General features: G+C 38.0%; 1 protein-coding gene across 5 annotated transcripts in view; it reads left to right on the forward strand.

Moving 5' to 3' along the window:
- EFR3A (EFR3 homolog A) overlaps nucleotides 1–19,599 on the forward strand; it is a 77,830-nt gene that overhangs the window by 46,911 nt on the left and 11,320 nt on the right. For all 5 annotated transcript variants that reach the window (XM_061374097.1, XM_061374098.1, XM_061374095.1 and 2 more), the window contains 11 exons: nucleotides 2,019–2,097; nucleotides 3,000–3,135; nucleotides 5,109–5,273; nucleotides 6,903–7,017; nucleotides 9,536–9,587; nucleotides 12,542–12,714; nucleotides 13,151–13,226; nucleotides 16,055–16,216; nucleotides 17,367–17,498; nucleotides 18,006–18,073; nucleotides 19,183–19,310. In XM_061374097.1, coding sequence (XP_061230081.1) covers nucleotides 2,019–2,097; nucleotides 3,000–3,135; nucleotides 5,109–5,273; nucleotides 6,903–7,017; nucleotides 9,536–9,587; nucleotides 12,542–12,714; nucleotides 13,151–13,226; nucleotides 16,055–16,216; nucleotides 17,367–17,498; nucleotides 18,006–18,073; nucleotides 19,183–19,310 — 1,286 coding nt within the window. The remainder of the gene's footprint in view (nucleotides 1–2,018; nucleotides 2,098–2,999; nucleotides 3,136–5,108; nucleotides 5,274–6,902; nucleotides 7,018–9,535; nucleotides 9,588–12,541; nucleotides 12,715–13,150; nucleotides 13,227–16,054; nucleotides 16,217–17,366; nucleotides 17,499–18,005; nucleotides 18,074–19,182; nucleotides 19,311–19,599) is intronic.

Below are 19,599 nucleotides of genomic sequence, written 5' to 3' on the forward strand. Positions count from 1 at the left end.
TAGCATTAACTCTGTTTTACACAAGCAAAACTATATTGCATACACTGCCTGCATTCTGATGAGTAAAATATATCACCTCAATCTAATACTCCTTTCCTTAGGAGGAAAATTCCAGTATACAAAATATGCTGCCTGTTGAGCTACTACTCAAAACGTTAGCTTGGGCAGTCATCTTTCCCCTTCCATTGCCCCATCAGTTCATGTACCCGATGCAGCTAATTCTTTTCCTATCTGGAAAAGGAAAACTCTGTGTCTTGTTTTGAGAAGAAAAAAACAGACTTGATGTAAGACGTATAATTTGACCAATAACCTGACCATAACCTGCCTGAATGAATCTTTGGGGCAGATAAAGGCGTAACAGAGAAAACATGTTACTCTGAAAGATGAAAGGTTCAGCTGCAATCAGGAGAAGCCAGTGGAGAGTATGATTCTGTGTTTGGTGAGACAAAAAAAAAATAGGTTAGCTAAAATAAACTGTCATGCACAAGTGATGGGCTGTACTGGAATGATATTAGGGAGAAACAAGATATGAATAAATATATGATGAACCACTAAGCCTTGAAGGATTTAAAGAGGTAATTTTTTTGTCTTTCTATCCCAAGGCAGGATTAAATGTACCCGTGTGTTTGGCATGTGCACAAGAAAGGCAGCTATCTCTGCCGGGTGGTCCAGTTTAATGTTTAGTAATGCAAATGTGCTGTTACCTTGGCAGACAGACACCTTTAATATTCCTGAAAATATTTCCTGTAGGGATTTCTATTTAAAGCTATGTAATGTGTCAAAATTGCTGTATTTCTTTTAAGCTCTGTGATGGACTGCAGCATAATTTAGGGCACAGTGAAGGGTGGCTTTATGCCAGGTAGTTTAATCAACCTTGAAGGAGACCTGTGTGCTCAACTAGGTCACTAGGCTGATAGCAGCTGGCCAGCGAGGTAATTGAGACCTTCAGATTCTAAACAAAGTAAGTTAAAGCACCCAGTCAGTCCTCTTGCATTCAGCGTAGTGGCTGCTTTCACCTGTATGCTCTCAAATTTGTTACTCGGAGCATCTTTATATGTTTGATCTGCTCTCTGAGAAGTGGCAGACCAGTAGTGATTCTGTAATTGAGAGTCCTATTTAGAAAAGCAAATTCAGTTTCTGCAAGGAAGTTTTGGATAGCTTTGGTTTGATTATTTTATTATTTTTGTTTGGTGTGTTTTGTTTTTTGTTTGTTTGCGGCATCCAGAATTACTTTTTTCAATCTCTGAGATTTAAATATGCGTTGATTTTTGTCATGCTTTTCTAGTTACTCAGTTCTTTTTGGAAGGTTTTATGTCTGCCCTATTCATAGCTTTCAGCATAGTGCTTAAGCAGAATTTCTCTCTGCTTGAAACTGACAGTGTTTCACTGGTGGCTCCTATCCCATTAAAAGAAAAACTGATGCATTTATCATTCTGATTCTGTTTGGATAATTCTTGCAGAAAGTGTTGAAATGCTTCAGAGTGATAAAGGAGTATATATACAAAGAGTAGCTCTTTTTTTTTTTGTTTCCATATATTATTCATGAAACCACTGTGAAAATGAAAGTAATTCTTAGAGTCTCTATTCTGGATTTAACTTTCAGTGATAATTATTTTGTAGCTCCTCATTCAAAACAAATTATCTTAGAGTTTGTGAAGGTTCAATAACCATCTTCTTCAGTGTTTCTCTTCCTTATAAATAATGTCACAGCTGGTTTTATGTACACACTTTGTATGGAAACAGTATAGCCTTAACTGTATATCTTTGGTATGACTGGTTCCTTAAATTCCCAAAACTGGAAGATCAGGAATTTCTGTTACAGCAGAATGTTTTGTGACCACATCCTAAACCTTGAAACAAAGCTTTTCTGAGGTTGTAGTTTTCTTACCTAGTTATTGTTTAGAAGCTTTATGTTAAGGAAATAATCAATTTGAGGTGAATTTTGGGAAAACTGTAAGTTGACATTTATCATATCTGTGGAATGTCATTATTTCAGGTCCCTTAATTTTTGGTTACAGGCATTTAGACCATCACAGACTATGGGATCCCAATGAATTTGCTGTTTCCTGCTTCAAAATCATCATGTATTCTATACAGGTAGGATTTTCTCCAGGGATTTTTTTTCTTATTTACATGTTTTGAGCAGATGAGACAGGTTTAAATGCTCACCTCACCACAATAGTGATAGACAATAGATGAAGTAAAGATGCCTTTCCATAACTTCTTAGCCTTATTCTTTATTAAAACTGTTCAAATAATAACCTAATAGTAGTTTGTGATGAGAAGGTACCTGATTTATTTTCAATTACTGTACACTTGTAGAGCTAAAAAAGATATTAAGGAATTCTCAATGAAAGGTAGTGTGGAGGTCCTTCAGCCAGCTCAGAACAAGGAGATCGATAGTCATAATGACCTGACATTGTGCTTGATAAGTAAATCTCTCTTAAGGTGGTCATTTCTCATGCCAGTACAGCTGTACTGCTGTTGCAATCCAAGAATCCATCTTCACATGGAACTGTGCTGTGCTAATTGATTTTTACTAGTGAGTAACCTCTATTGTCTGCTGTAAACATGATCAAAGTCTGCTGCTTGGCTTGGATCAAGCACAGACACCCGAAAGATAAAGTTATGGAATTGCAGGTTTGTGGAAGACATCTGAGTTTTCTCAGTGTGTATATCAATTGCACTTTTTCATAAGAGCAGCTGAAGGCCCTGAACTGCAGTTGGCTGAATGAAGTACTGCTTCAGGCCTCTGTTCTTATTAGATGTTCCTGAGTATTTTAATGCTATAAGCTTTTGTACACTGGGCTGGATGGTTTCATCAGTCATGTTAAGTTTTAAAATCCATATTTAATCATGAATTGATTGAAATCTGGATACATTTCTGAGTAAGAATGTTATGGAATAGGAATATGGTTGTGACTGTAGCTGAATGGTGTACGAGTTTATTCTTATTAAAGTCACAGATTAAGCCTTTCTTTCTATTTGGGTTTTATTAGGCACAGTATTCGCATCATGTAATACAAGAAATTCTGGGACACCTTGATGTTCGTAAAAGAGACTCGCCACGAGTTCGTGCTGGCATTATTCAGGTTCTTTTGGAAGCAGTTGCAATAGCAGCCAAAGGATCAATAGGTAAGTTGTCTTTGATTAAAGTCATGAGGTCAAAGGATAAATTTGAAGGGTGGTACTTATTTTTGCTTTGTTTTCAGACTGAATGAAAGCATGTATTTTGAGAAGGTTTTTTTATCTTACTTGGTTTACAGTTACTCAAATGTATTTACTTGGTTGTTTCACTGCTTTATAATCCTTTGCATTGAAAAATGAGTAGATGCATGTTTACAGCCTTGTGAAAGGCAGAAACTCTGGTAAGAATTCACAAAGAGAGCTGTGTGTGACTACGAAATGTCAGTAGCACTGTCACTTTGTGATACAGCTGCTATGAGATGAGTGGTGAGAAGGGAGTCAAGTAGAATGATCTTTGTGCATTTTTACTTTTGTAATTGTGAAGCAGCTGATAAGGTGAATTGTGTCATTTAAGGCATCATAGTTCTTTGAAATAAAAGTAGTTATGAAGATGGGTACACATGTTCTCTGCTGTTGTTTTTCCTTGGTCTTCTACTCAAACATTATTGCTTTGCTTCATTAATCTGAGCCTGTTAGTACACGATCCACTTGCATGCACAGACCTGTCAGAATTGTGATCAGAGGGCTGGAGCAGCTTTTCTGTGAACACAGGCAGGGAGAGCTGTGCTGTTCAGCCTGGAGAAGAGAAGGCTCTGGGGAGAGCTTCCAGTGCCTAAAGGGGCCTGCAGGAAAGCTCTAGAGGTGCTTTTTACAAGAGCATGTACTGATAGGATAAGGGGAAATGGCTTTAAACTGCAAAGGGTAGATTTAGATCAGAGTTTAGGAATAAATCCGTTACTGTGAGGGTGGTGAGGTGCTGTCACGGGTTGCCCTGAAAAGTTGTGGCTGTCCCATCCCTGGCAGCTTTCAAGGCACCGTTGGATGGGGCTTGGAGCAAGATAGTCTAGTGGAAAGTATCCGTGCCGATGGTGGGGGGTTGGAACTGGATGAGTTTTAAGGTTCCTTCCAGCCCAAACAATTCCATGATTCTGACTTGTGAATTCTTTTGCTGTATTAATAAAAGAGCTTAGTATTTGATCCAATACATAGAACTGGATTTCAGGAGCAGGTTTTAAAATAACTGAAAATTGGGTGCAAGTATCAGCAGTTTAACATAGTACTGATGCTTAATTTCAGCAACCACTCATATTTTCTGTGTAAAACTTGCCATGGTGGGTTGTCTCCACCCTACAGCCATTTGCTTCTCTTTCCCACAGGACAGGGAGAAGGTAGAGGGAAGGTCAGAAGTCTCATGGATCGAGAGAGACAATTCAGTGGGTGAAACAAAAGCTGCATCCACAAAGAAAGCAAAGGAATTTATTCAGTACTTCCCACTGACAGGCAGATATTTAGCTGCTTCCTGGAAAGCAGAGCCTCAGCTTGCAGAACAATTACTTTGGAAGACAAATGCCGTATGAACAAGTGTCCCCAAGTTCCTCCTCCTTTCTTTGAGCTCTTACTGCTGAGCGTGATATTGCATGGTCTGGAATAGCCCCTTGGTCAGTTTGAGTGAGCTGGCCCATCTGTGTCTCCTCCCAGTTTCTTGCACACCTCAGCCTACTCTGTAGACAGAATGGGAAAAATAAAAAGCCTTGATACTTGCTAGCACTGTTCAGCAACAGCCAAAACACTGGTGTGCTGTCAGCAGTATTTTAGTCACGAACCCAAAGCACAGCACCACTCAGGCTGTGGGGGAGAAAGTTAGCTCCATCCTAGCCAGAGTCACTACAACTTGATAGTAATGGATTATGCATACACACTGAAATGCATTTGCTGATTCCAAATGTATTTCTCAAATATGAAGGTGTAGGTACACTTCAAAAGCTTATCCCGAGGCCGTATCCCTCAGACAGTGAATTTCATTTGTTCTTTTCAGCTTAATCTGATTTCTCCTGGAAAGGGATTGAAAAGATTGATTTTAATTTTCTTAAGGCATCTTTCCCTTGGCAGCTGCAATCGTTGCTGTGTGTGTTTTTTTCCAGGCCCAACAGTTCTGGAGGTGTTTAACACCTTGTTGAAGCACTTACGCATCAGCGTTGACTTTGAGCTGGGTGATAGGCGCAGTTCAGCAGGAAGTGCCACTTTCAGCACAAGCTCCAAGGAGAGTGATGAGAGGATTGTCCAAAATGCTATTATCCAAACAATTGGTGAGTGATGACAGTAACATGGATTCACTTAAAATTACTTCCCTTCTGCATCATCCTCAGTGAAATGGTATTAAACTAGCTTGAATCAAAAAAGGAATACTGGTGAGTATGGTGTCTCTGGTTATATTTGCCTCTAAATCTCAGGCTTACTTCATGTATTTGACTTCTGAAAGACTGTTTTTTTAATTGCTATCTGAGCAGATAGCCAAGAAGCTCAATGAAAATTAAAAATGCTTGTGGATTTACAATACATTTGTTGATTATATTATTATATAGCACTTGAAATATAGACATCATTTGGTCTCAGAGGTACAAAACTAGTATTAGTTCTTTTATGAAAATCATATTGCAGGCAGTCACACAGTAATATATTTGAGTAAGTGCTACTTGAAAAAACTGTGTTAAACATAGTGGCAACAATGACACCTAATGGCTGGTTCTGCTGCCACAACTTCACTGACATATTTCTTAACACAATACTGAAAATAAGAGCAACAGTTTCTGTAAATGATTTCATTAAAATTGCCTCTCCCCTTTTTTTCAGATTTTCTCTTGATGGTAGTGATATTATATATTGCAGGGCATTTACGGTGTGTATTCCTTTACTTAAAGAGCAAGGGGAATGTAACTTCCATGTTGTTCACTAATCTGTACCTTTGCTTATGCCATGGAGCTTTCTACAGCCAGTAGCAAGCATCTAGTAGTTTATTTCTCACTGTTATAGTAAAGCTCTTAAGTTAAAATGTTAGCATCCCACCTCCCAAAAAAAGCCCCCAAAACCCACAACCCAACCTTTTAAAGTAAAGCTTCTTTCTGTCAAAGTGACATTTATTACTGCACAATGGTAGAGTAAGATAGGTTACTTCAAGTTGGAAGGGACCCAGCAGGACCATCAAGTCCAACTCCCTGATTCTCTCAGGACTACCGGAAACTAAACCATATGACTGAAAGCATTGTCCAGACACTCCAAACTCTGACAAGCTTGGTGCTGTGACCATGTCCCTGGGGAGCCTGTTCCAGTGACTGACCACCCTCTCTTGGTGAAGAACCTTTTCTTAATGTCCCATCTGAATTTCCCCTAATGCAGCTTTCCCAACATCTTGTTTCATGTCTCTGGTCACCAGAGAAAGGAGGTCAGCCCCTCCCCTCCACAGCCACATGGGAAAGGGGTAGGCTGCTGATAAGGCAGCCATCAGCCTTCTCCAAGCTGAACAAGTGACCTCAGCTGCTCCTCCTAAGTCTTGCCCTCAGGCCTTTCACCGTCTTGATGTGTCCTCTGGACACATCCTACTAGTTTGATGTCCTTATTTAGAGGTACCCAGAACTGTACACAGTACTTGAAGTGAGGCCACACCAGCACAGCGTAGAGTGGGACAATCACTTCCCTCAGCCGGCTAGCGATGCTGTGCTTGATGCACGCCAGGACACGGTTGGTCCTTTTGGCTGCTAGTGCACACTGTTGATTTATACTCAACTTGACATCAACCCAAACCCCCTAAACCAAAGCATAGTTTCATTCTTCATCTGTTTTGATCTTGTTAATGTATTCTTTGTATTTATAAGGCTTTTCTTATAAAGAGAAGGACCCTATATCTCTTTTAGGTATGCTAATATTGCATTTTTATTTAGGATTTTTTGGAAGCAATCTCCCAGATTACCAGAGATCAGAGATTATGATGTTCATTATGGGAAAAGTACCTGTTTTCGGGGCAACGTCACATTCACTGGATACCAGTCACCTGGGGTTTGTATATCCTACAGTGTTAATTTCTAATTAAAAATTTAGATTTTTAGAATCCTAGTAAATTAAAAAGTGAAAACATTAAGAAAAGTGAAACGCAAATTCTCCCTCATTCAAGGCTATATTAAATACTGTGCAGAATAAAGACAAGCACAGTGTCAGAAGTATGGAATTAATACTCAGATGTGTTAACTGATAGAAAATACCTGATTGGAATAGAACTTATCTTACACTAAAACATTTCTTCTCTCTAAATCTGTACAAATGTTTCTAAAATTGCCTACTTAATGGTGGTTAATTCCATAACTTTACATGTGTGTTTTATGAATGAGGGAAGTTGAGCTATGACTAAATTTTTTTCAAATAGCTGTATTAGTTACAAATATTTTTTTGGGAGGGGGGTTTCTTCATTCTGTACAAGCTGACTTCAGATTAAGAAATAAATTGCAGAAATTCCAATGAATTTGGTTTGGTTTAGATTTTCCAGATTTATTTAGAAATAAAGCCACAGGTGGGCAGACTTCTGTTGTAAACCCATAATTAAAAAGCTACCATGTGCTGAAGTAATATTTTTCCCTTATCATTATATTTAAAAGATTGCTTTTTCCCAGTATGGGGCAAGTCACTGAAAAGGTTGTAGCTATTCTTTCCAGGTATGCCTGGACACTTTGTACCACCTATATCTGATCCCCTGCGAACATAAGTAGGATGCCAGCGCCATTTTCCTGCTTTCTTAGTGTCTTTTGTACAGTATTGTGTCCCTGCAGTATTGGACAGTATTCCAAGAGAGAGATTTGTCTGTGCCAGGCAGTTGCCACTTATTGGGATTCATATTCCAAATACCTTCTATTTACAATTCTGCACTTGGGTTACCAGTTGGGGTGAGGGGTTTGGAGTTGTTTTTAGCTGTACAATTTTCATTCATGGGATTCTGTGTAAACATGACTGTTGTGCAATGCACGTTTATCATTGTGAACAAAGGAGGCTTTCTGACTGCTGATAAAATCATGCAGTACTTACCTGGAAATTTGGCCTCTGCTACCCAAGATGTGAATGATGCTACCGGTGGGATATAACCAGGATTAGAGTCCATGAAAGGTGGAAGTTGCCACTGTTACGTAGAGCCAACTTTTGAGGCTTGCTCTTTCCTTATGCTGTTTAGTGGGCAAAAGTGTTTGTACCTTGTTTGCTTTCTTGGCAGAGTCTCATTAAATGTCTCTATACAAGGGAAAGTGTAGGGTATTGCACCTGGGGAGGAATCACCCCAAGTACTGGTACTCGGGTCTCCAGGGGGCTGACCTCTACTGGAGAGCAGTTCAGCTGAGAAGGACCTGGGAGTGCTGGTAGATGGATGATAAGTTGACCATGAGCCAGCAGTGTGCCCCTGTGGCCAGGAGGAACAGTAGTATCCTGGGGTGCATTAGGGGAGTGTGGCCAGCAGCTCGAGGGGGGTTATCTTTTCCCTTTAATTGGCCCTAGTGAGGCATCTGGAGCACTGTGTCCAATTCTGGGCACTTCAGTACAAGACAGACAAGGAGCTACTGGAGACGGTCCAGTGGGGACCACAGGGATGGCAAGGGATCTGGAGCATCTCTCTGATGAGGGGAGATTGCAGGAGCTGCACCTGTTTAGAGGAGAGCAGACTGAGAGGGGATCTCATTAATGCATCTAAATATCTCAAAGGCGGGTGCCGGGATGATGGTGCCAGACTCTTTATGGTGGTGCCCAGCAACAGGACAAAAAGCAGTGGTCGTAAACTAAAACACAAGCAGTTTCACCTCAGCATGAGGAATAACTTTTTGTTGAGGATGGCAGAGCACTGGAATAGGCACTGGAACAGGTGGAGCACTGGAACTGTGCAGGGAGATTTTGGAGTCTCCCTTTCTGGAGACATTCAAAACACACCTGGACATGTTCCGGTGTTATCTGCTCTAGGTCTCTTCCAACCCTAGTAATTCTGTGATTCTGTAAGCGGAGCAATTTATTCTAAGTGCTCTTTTATTGTCAGATCTTGCATGAGCAGTGCATATTTGACTATATACCAGTAGGTATTTAACTTCTAGAACCAGCAGGTGGAAGATGAGAACAAATGAAGAACAGGTTAAGTGGTATTCCATGTACTTTCCTATGATCTGAAAACTGAGGGTTCTTTCAGGTTTTCTGGCTGATTTTTGCTGATATCTTTCTCTCAGTCTCAGAGTTTAGGGATCTGGTTTAAAGAAGTGTGCGGGTGTCTTAAAAGACTCCCTTACGCTTTAATTCAGAAGAAATTCTGAGTGCTGATGCTTATGAATATTAAGTCAAGCATGTAATGGTTGAACATTTCAGATGCAAAATGTCCCTTTGAAAAACATTTAGTTATTACACCTAATTTGGAGATACTTATTTGTGGTCAACCAGCATCCCTTCCAAGACTGTTGAATTCACTTGTGAAAACTGCAGTTAGAATGATGTCTGGAGTACAATAATATTTTGAAGATACATAAAGGAGCTAATTTTCATCTTTTTTTTCCAATTGTAGAGATTTGGGAACCAGGCGGATTCAAATTATGCTGTTGAGATCTTTACTTATGGTAAGCCTTCTGTGTTCAGTCTATTATAAGTACACAGTGTTTCACTTTATATGTCTATACATGTAAGTACAGCATTGCAACTCTGTAGTATGAAATTAAACATACCTTCACATTACATAGGTCTGTAGTTCTAGTGGGTAAAATTGTGAAAGCATTTTCGCAACTTACATTGCAAGCAGCTCAGGAAATATTCCTCCATCTCTTAGTGGATTAGTGAATATCAGTTATAATTGGATTTGTAGATCCAAAAGAACATCATAGAGTAGGTTGAGTTGGCTAGTTCTGACAGCAGTGCTGGCAACATCAAAGTGAAATCACTCTTGTCTGACACCAGAAAAGCTGTAATTAGCAGAATGACTAATATTTTTAAAACCAGAGGGATGGATGCCTATCTCCAAGCCTTAGAGCCCCAGGCACCATTGTTCTTTCCTTCTTAGTATTTCCCAAGTTTCTTTTAAGCTCTTATTAGATGTTTTCTCATAAATATGTTTTTCAGCTGTAAAACTTCAAAGAGTATTTTTGGAAATACGTCCTGATCGCAGGAATCAGAAGTGGGTAGTAAAGGAGGCTCTTGCCTGACCTATTTCATTGCAGAAACTGAAAACTGTTTTGTGACTGAAGTAGAGAAAACAACATAAAGAATTATTTCATGACTAAAGCAAAAGAATGCATTCCTGGAGAATGAGTTTCTACCCCTGCTTTGATATTAAACTTGTGTGTGGTGTTAGGCAAATCGGTTAAACATTTCTTGCTTGTCAAAATATAAAATGCTTGATTCTGGTGGGCAGAAGAGCTAAGCGTTCACAGTTACAGTTCAAGGGTAGAAAGCATGTTAAAAAGGACCTCAGGGGGCCATTTTTCACATTGTCTTCATTAAAGATAGGCTCAGCTATGCCTAAACTGTTCCTGACAATACTTGTCTCACCAATCCTAAGAATTTCCACTGAAGTCAGTTCTAATTATTTGGGGTGCTGCACAGCCTGTAAGTGTGCTTTAAGGGATTCAAGTTCTGCATGTGGAAAGAATTTAACATTTTTAACACTGAATTTTCATTTGGAGCCTCTTTTAGAATATGAAAGTAAATCCCATCATGGCCCAGAGATATGAAAACGAATGTTTTGGTCCTTAATAAATTACTCAACATTGACAAATACTGGGGAAAAAATGTGGGAGGGAATCTGTGTTCAGATTGAGGTTTAGTCTGCACATAGTAAAGAGTTAGAAACTACTGAACTTTACCTCTTCTGTGTACTGAACTGAACATTGTACATCATGTATTCTTCACAAAAGAGTAATACTTCATAACCTAATTAGTCTGTTGTCATGCATACACATGGTCAGGCAACTTCGTGGTGTGTAGGCAATTAAAGTCTGGTACTTCATTAAAAGTATTCACTTTTATTTACGGCCTTACTGCGTGTAACATTAGTAAGTTTCCATTTTTAAAGTGATTTATTAGATATCTTCATGTACTCTCATGTTCCTCTGCCAACCAGTTTCCTTTCAACAGTTCAGTTATGCTGTAGGAATAGTGCTTGCTCATGTGTTGTGGTTTAACCTCAGCAGGCAGCAAAGTACTCCCCAGTCACTTGCCCACTCTTCCCCAGTGGGATGAGGGAGAGAATCAGAAGGGTAAAAGTGAGAAAAGTAGGTTGAGATTGAGACAGTTTAGTGAGTAAAAAAAAGAAAACAAAAGCCAAGAAAAAGTGATAAAAAGTAAACCAAAAACAGATAAAAAACCCACTTAAACCCCAATTGCTCACTGCCAGCCAGCTGATACACAACCAGTCCCTGAGCAGTGGCAGCCCTTGCAGACTTCCCTGTTTTGATGTGATGGTCTTGGAATATCACTTGGCTCATTTGGGGTCATCTGTCCTGGCTTTGTCCCCTCCCAACTCCTTGTGCACTTCCAGCCTACTCACTGGTACAGTGGGACGAGAAGCAGAAAAGGCCTTGGCTCTGTGTAACTGCTTCTCAGCAGTAACAAGAACAACCCTGTGTTTGAGTGATCCCTGTCCCTATGAAACAGCCACTAAAACAACACTGGTTTGGCCACAGATCAGGAAGACAGCATCATATGAGCTCTTATGAACAAAATTAGCTATTCCATCCAAAACCAGTCCAACACAGTTCACAAGTAAAAGCTGTAATGGTAAGGAATATGAATAATGAAGATAAATATTGTATAGTCTTAGAAAAAAATATGTTTGCTTTTGTTATAATTCTGAATAATTTTGCTCCCCTCATCCTCAATAGTTGATGCTTGTCTTTCTGAATCCTGTTTTTTCTGAGATTGTAATGTTCTTGTAGCCTCCATTTTAAGAGAAAGTAAATTTTGAGCATTCCTGACTGCTGTACATGTTCAGCTGGTTAATATTTAAATTCTCACATAGAAGTTAATTTTTTCCTTATGTACCTACAGAGCTTGATTTAAATGAAAGTAATCAAATAAGGCAAGCTGGGAGTAGTATCCGTGTAAAAAAAAAAAAAAAAAAAAGAGGAAAAAAGCCGTGGCAACAGATTTCTAAGAAAGTGATGTTTGCTGCTTGCTTTCTTATTTGCATAAAGTAATATCCATAAATGTTTAAGATGTACATCTAGGCACCAGTTTTCTTTGCATCAGCATACTCAGTACGATAAATGATCAGCTTAGTGCCTGAAATGGAGGAGTCCTCATGTCTTGCCCTGCAGCTTTTCTAAAGAATTCTGTGATACCTTTATTTTTTCTTTCGGGTGATTTGATAGAGCAAGAATCCTGAGAAATAAACTTCAAAACAGATGAGGGTGTTTATGTGAACATGGGCTCTTCCAGGTTCATGGTGAGGTTAGGAATTTTCAAACTAATGCAATACTTCAGTTTGAATCCACCTGTCAGATTCCAAAGTGAGCCCACTAAAAAGTGATAGCTGCAAGAAATTCTTACCCACAGTAACTTTACTTCTACCATTGAACAGGTGACTTCAGGATACAAAGCAACAACAATAACTAATGCACTTCCTCCCCCATTCCTGGACCCTTTGTTGTCTCCTTCACTCATGGAAGACTCCGAACTAAGGCAGCTGGTTTTGGAAATACTGCATAACCTCATTGATCGGCATGACAACAGAGCAAAGCTCAGAGGGATAAGGTAGTTCTTTCTGTTTGCTTTGGCCTTCTTGAAGTTCTAGTTTAATATCTGAATGATAAATAGATTTTAAAATGTTTTTCCTTATATGAAATGTTAATGTACTGTTTTGATAAGTGCATAGTGCTTAGTGTCATTTATTGATGGCAGGAGTTTTACAGGTAAGCCTCAGTGCACGATACCTTTAAGACTATTCCAAGTATCTGCTGGTTTAATTTGGAAGACAGTATGTGGTATTTTATATACAGGAACAGATATGTGGTTGTCATAATTCCGTTTATGGTTCTTCCTCTTCAACTGAAATTTGAATGTCATTGTTAAACATGGATATAATTAAAATGGAAATTGCTTCAGGATTTGTTTGAATAGTTCATGTATTTCACATCCTCTTCCCTTTCAGCTTCTTTATGCTAAACTGACATTTTTGTTTCCTTTGTAGAATAATACCAGATGTTTCTGATCTAAAGATAAAACGAGACAAAATCTCAAGGCAAGATGTAAGCTTCATGAAAAAGGTAATAGAATGAAAAAGTTAACTTTTCTATCTGGAAAGAAGATAAAAGTAACTGAGCCAGCTTCTTTGCTTTTCTTCTACAACTGTGCTTTTGCAACAAGTTGCAGAGATTAATATCAATTGATTTTAATTCTAATTACAGTGATTTCAATCTTGAGGTGCTCTAGAGACTTGAGATGTTATTCCATGGAATAAATTTGTCTTTAGCAAAAAACCTTTTATGCATGAAATTAGAACAGTGTTTATCTAGGCCTTAATTCTGAAAAGACTATCCCCATGCGCATTTCATTTATGCTCAGTGGTAGTTTTTCCTCTGTATGGTTTTTATTTTGCTGAATTTTCAGATTTATTTTTTTTTTATTTTAAATTCTCTTTTAAAAGCCTTAGTAGAGGGACTTAGGTCTTATGTATTAGGTGAAGATGTGAAAGAAAGTTAACTTTGAAGAAAAAAGGCACCTCCTCACAAGATTTGTTTTTACAGGGCATTGTGCCAGTTGTCTTATGAGAATGTTTTGTTTAAAAAAAAAAAAATATATATATATATTCTTTTTTTTTAGATTATGCTTATGCAGAGTGAAGTCACTTCTTTACAATATACATCCTATTCTCAGTGTGTGGATAAATGTATGTAATTAATGTGCTCTTTCATTCCTGTCTGTGGTTTATATGCATAGGGGATGTTTGTAAACAAAAAAGATGCAAAATACTGAAGTCATCTCAACCAGGCTTTACAGTGTTTATCACTGTTATCTGCCTGAGAAAATACATTGATTTCTTATACCTATCCCATGCTGCTTTGGTTTTGTTTGCTATTAGCTGTGAAATAAAAAAATGTGTGTCTTCAGGGTGCTGACTTAATATTCTAATTATAAATATCAGAAGAATTGCAGTTTAACTTGTCCAGAGGCAAAAATACTGCATATATTATAATATGCTAACTAGAGATGCTCAGCTTTCAAGTAGTATTGCAAGATAGATGTTCTTGCTAGGTCAGCACAGTTGGTATTCCTTGCAATTTATTTATACCTGGTTTGATTAATACTGGAATAATACATAAGGAATACTCCAGCACTGACAGTTGTTATTAATGTATCTTTGTAGAAAGTGAATTAAATGTTAATTCATCAATTTAATGTCTAGGATTTAAAGCAGTTTGGCTAAGTTGTATTTGCTGATTTTTGCTAGATGAAAATTTAATCATCAAACTAAATATTTGAATTGTTAGCACTCATCAGAAAAGAGGACAGGAGAGGAAAAGAGACTCTTAGCAGGTCAAGAAAAGATTAGTCTTCTAAGAAATGTATTAACCCTGGGGAATGCAGTCATTCATTCTAATTATCTATGTGATACTGTTTCAAGTGGGTATCATAAACCCAGTGTATACGTGTATGTTAGCAGCCTACTCTTCCTAGATTCCCTGCATAATCAAAGGAGAAGGGTGAAGCATCTCCAGACATCCATTAAGATCTGAGTGACCATCTAGTCCTCTTTGATGTTAGATGGGGATCCTAAGGCAACCGTGTATCATACTTAAGTACTTCAGTACCTAAAGTTAGGTGAAATTAAACCAGACATATGCACAAAACTCTTCCATCTCAGTCCACTTTCTTAAAGCCAGGAGGTTTACTTCTATATTTTCTTTCAAGGGAAATACTGAACTTCTTGCATTTTGCAGGTTTCTAGGAAGATCCTGTGTGTCATGAAATACTACATAATAATTTATTTTCATATCTAACTGCAATAAATCATTTCATTACTTTTATATTCTGAGTATGCTGTGTCTTTAAACAGTTAATTTTCTCTGTGCTTATTTCACAGTAGCTTCTGTGCTTTGCTAATAGCTGTTTCCCTCTTTTCTAAATAAAACATATATTTGAACAGCTATATATTTGATTTTATATGTAATAAAAAGGCCACCATCATCTTTATTGTTCCTTAGTGAATATGTCCTGCTTGAAAAACAGATGTTAAAAATGAGTTTTCTTTCTCTTTCTAATGCTGAGCTAATATTTCAGAGATAAAGTCCTTAGATCTTGAAAATTAACTGTATTAAATGGTAGAGACTTGTATCCTCTAGAGATTAAGAATGCTGGAGTGGTATAGTTGGCTTATCCTGCCTTTCTGTGTTTTGATTTTGCTTGTGTGTTGAGATAATAGTTTCTTTACAAAGAGCTGGTTACACAGAGTGTTATGAGGAAAGTCACTGATGAAGTTGAGACATTTTAATTAGGTAACTCCTGTTCTCCACTAGCTGGAGCTTCCCTGGGCACATTGGTAGATGAGCTGTACTCACCCTCTGAAGCACATTCCAAGATTATTTTCTGCATTTGTTACTCAAGGAGACTTGGTTAACGAACAAATTTGATACCATTACGAGGATAATCCTGGATGCTCCTCAGTTACTTGAACGTTCTTGAATGTTTCAAGATCTACTTTGTTTTCTTCTTTTCATAACCAGGCAATTTTATTTTCCTCAGTATTTCAGTAGAAAATGAATGCCAATGTCTGACACACAGTGCAGTATTCATTTGCAGTTCTCTGTATCATCTTCTCTGCCGTACGCTTTCACATAAAATAGGACAGTACTGATAAAGAAGCTGTTGTTATAAGCTAGTAGTCATCTTGATTGATCATACATGTTTGTATACAAATGTGTATGAATGTATTTGATCATTTTTTATTTCTTTAATTCTTTATCTAAAATGATCTGATATCGAAGTTGGCTCTGCTTGGAGTAGGGAGTTGGACTAGAGGACCTTTGAATATCTTTTCTAACCTAAAATATTATGTGATTTTAATACTCATTTTCCCTTCTTTTGTCTTTTATAGCATGGTCAGCAGTTGTACAGACACATCTACTTAGGCTGTAAAGAAGAAGACAATGTCCAAAAAAACTTTGAACTTCTGTTTACATCTCTAGCTCTTACCACAATTGAACTAGCCAATGAAGAAGTGGTTATCGACCTCATTCGATTAGCTATTGCTTTGCAGGTATGATTCTCAGTCAGGGTTGTGTTCATTGACTGACAGTTTATATCTGTAATCAGAGATGTGGATAGCTTTTTTGTTTGTATATTGACCTTCATCATTCAGCCTGAACTTACTAATAGGGAAGCTTAAACTAAATGATTTGTTAAAACTTCTGCAGCATGTTCTCTACAGGAAATACAGCAGATATGGAAATGTGTTCAAACATTCCCCAGAATCACTGAAATATTCATTATCATACTGAGAAAATATTCTCACAACCTGTGATCTTGTGTCAGTGTTCCATATAAAAATATATGGACTGTGCTCACCTTGGAAGAAAGCTTTTGGTTAATCGATTTGTTGGAAATATTTCTCAACAAGGCTTTTTAATCTTATGTTGGAGTAAAATTCTATCAGTATGTTGTCAGGCTTTATTCCTTAACATCTCCTTTACAGGATCAAACATTATTTCATACTTACATAGAGTCATTAGAGAAGCTGTGTAACTTAGTAGATCTATCTGTGTTGAAATTAAAGCATTCACAAAAGTAGTGCTAGCATGTGCCATAGAAATTTGGTGAGATTGTGTCCTGTATTCCTAGTTCACTGTCTGTCATTAGCCTTATTTCCTGATGTGCACCTGCATTATGAAACCTCAGATAGGCAGATATGCATCCTTAATTTTAAAATATGTCTCTGGAATAAATCCTTGATGAAAATTACATTAGGAGTTTTACTAGAGCTAAAATAATACAGTCTGGATAAACATAGACATGCTAATAAGAATTAAGTAATTCCCTTTATGGTACTGTGTCTGTGACTCACAAGAATGATTTTTGTTATTAAGCTACTGTTTCTAATTTTCCTGAAAGAAATGGTGATCAGTAGTTGGTAAAGACAAGAGACTGCCCGTCATCAATCTATTATAGTTGAGTTGATTTATTTCTCTTCATAGGGGTTGAACCCTTCAAACGCTCTAACTTCAGATCAATATGTAACTATTCAGGAGTGAGCTGAAAGACTAGGATTTTAAGATAAGAGGTATTAAATGATAAATAATATCAGATAATCATCACATGTCATCTAGTGTTCCTGATAATCATTTTGACTTCCATATATTCAGGACAGCTTGTTATCTTCAGAAAGTATAATGCTATCCTTTGTATTTCAGGACATTGCCATCATCAATGAGGATAATCTACCAATGTTTAATCGTTGTGGTGTCATGGCATTGGTTGCAGCATATCTAAACTTTCTGAGTCAGATGATTGCAGTTCCTGCCTTTTGTCAGCATGTCAGCAAGGTAACACATAATTAAGTAGCTTCAAGTCATTTAGAAGAGTGCACATTCTAGTGTAAAATGAGTAAATAATCCATTGTAATTATGGTGTCAATCTCCTGTGTTTGTGTCCACTGACATCATTCTCTTTGTTCTCTGATGGCATTACTTGCTTACTCATAAAATTATGCACAAAATAGTTTTCTCTCAATGTATATATAAACATTTTTATTTTGTTTATGGAACCACGTATAATGGGCTAAGTCCCCATCTGGTATTAAGACTTTACAGCCCCTCTGGCTTTGGTAAAACAGTAGTGGCATGCAGGAGACCATGAGAACCTGATTTTTAGTCTAAAGGGTGAGTGCAACAATCTCCTGTGGTTACAAGAAACTATAATGGCCTATGTGCTGAGGCAGATGTTAGTGAAGGATTGGCAATCTGCTATAGTAGAACCTCTTCAAGCAACTTGGTCATTGGAGAAAATAGCTATGGTACTCCATCTGTTCTATTTGTCTTGGGTTTTTTCAGGTCATTGAAACCAGAAGTCTGGAAGCATCTTATTTTCTGCCAGAAACAATTTTCAAAGACAAATGCAAGTAAGTAGATAAAGAATGTGAGTTAATGAACAGTGAAGTACCTATTTTACTATTAAAAAATAGCATATCTTTGAAATGTGTTCCATACATGAAAAATAATTTAGAGGTTTAATAGTATACAGGATGGGCAGAAGAAAACCAAGGATTAAAAGCGTATATGAAAAAAATGTGGGGTTTGGGTGGTTTTAATTGTAGCAGAGGCACTTGTATCTGCACAATGATACGTGGTATAAGTGCTAGCACAGCAAAATGCATTTTCACTGAATCACAGAATGGATGAGGTTGGAAGGGTCACACAGGGCAGGCAGTCCATGACCACATCCAAGTGGTTTTGGAGTATCTCCAAGGTTGGGGACTCCACAACCTCTCTGGGGTCAACCTGTGTCAGCGCTTGGTCACTCTCACAATAAAGAGTGTGTCCTGATGTTCAGTCTAGGTTGCCTCTGCCACTGGGTACCACTGAAAGGAGCCTGACTGTCTTTCCACGCTCCTGCACTTAAGGTAGTTGTACATACTGATAAGATCCACCTTCTTCAGGCTTAACTGTCCCAGCTTTGTTAGTCTTTCTTCATTGGAGAGATGATCCAGTCCTTTAATTCACCTTAGTGGCCCTTTGTTGGACTCTCTAAAATAAGTCCACATCTCTCCTTTCCTGGGGAGCCCAGCATTTGATGCAATACTCCAGGTGTGGCCTTAACCAGTGCTGAGTAGAGGGGAAGGATCTCTTCCCTCCATCTGCTGGCAACACTCCTCCTAATGTAGCCTAGATACCCTTAGCCTTTTTTGCTGCACTCTTCTGGCAAATGGAAAATACTGCTCTGCAGTTTCTGTTATTCAACAGAGACAATATTCTTTCAAGACGCAGCAGGATAAGTGAGGGACATATTTCAGATAACCAGGAAGTGTTAAGGTAATTGAAAATATCACAGAGGTTTTCACTGGGCTAATTTTGGGATGTATTCATTCCTAGAAAGATGAGCAAGTTTTTATTTCCATCTGATCATTACCATTGACCCTTTTCAGTTGCTTGCAGACACTGGAAAAATGCTTTACGTAATGAACAAAATCTCTACTGGTAAATAATTAACTTCAAGTACATATTTTGACAGTCTTCCAAAATCCTTAGAGAAGCATGAAAAAGATCTGTTTTTCCTCACAAACAAGATTGCAGAATCATTAGGAGGCAGTGGATACAGTGTGGAAAGACTGTCAGTCCCATATGTACCTCAGGTGACAGGTAAGTAGCAATTAGTGGCAAAACTACTGAGTACCTGTAATTAAGAATGCTTTCTTAATGTGTTGTGTGAACATGAAGTGTAATGTGACTGCCTGGCAACAAAACTTAATTGTAGCATAATTCTGTTTTCTCAAGATGTTCTTTTTGCTCATTAGCTGCTCTGTTTTTGCTGAGAAGTTTCATCTTTCTGACCTTTCAAGACTTATTCCTTTTTCCTTAAATTCGGGAGGTGGGGTAGGAAGTTCTTGAATCCACTTTGACTCTTTTCTGTAAAGTCTTTTCTGTCAAA

Source organism: Neopsephotus bourkii, unplaced genomic scaffold, assembly GCF_033783945.1.
Source record: "Neopsephotus bourkii isolate Nb327-2 ecotype Australia unplaced genomic scaffold, CSIRO-AGI_Nbou_v1 NB_1637, whole genome shotgun sequence".
Classification (NCBI taxonomy): Eukaryota; Metazoa; Chordata; class Aves; order Psittaciformes; family Psittacidae; genus Neopsephotus; species Neopsephotus bourkii.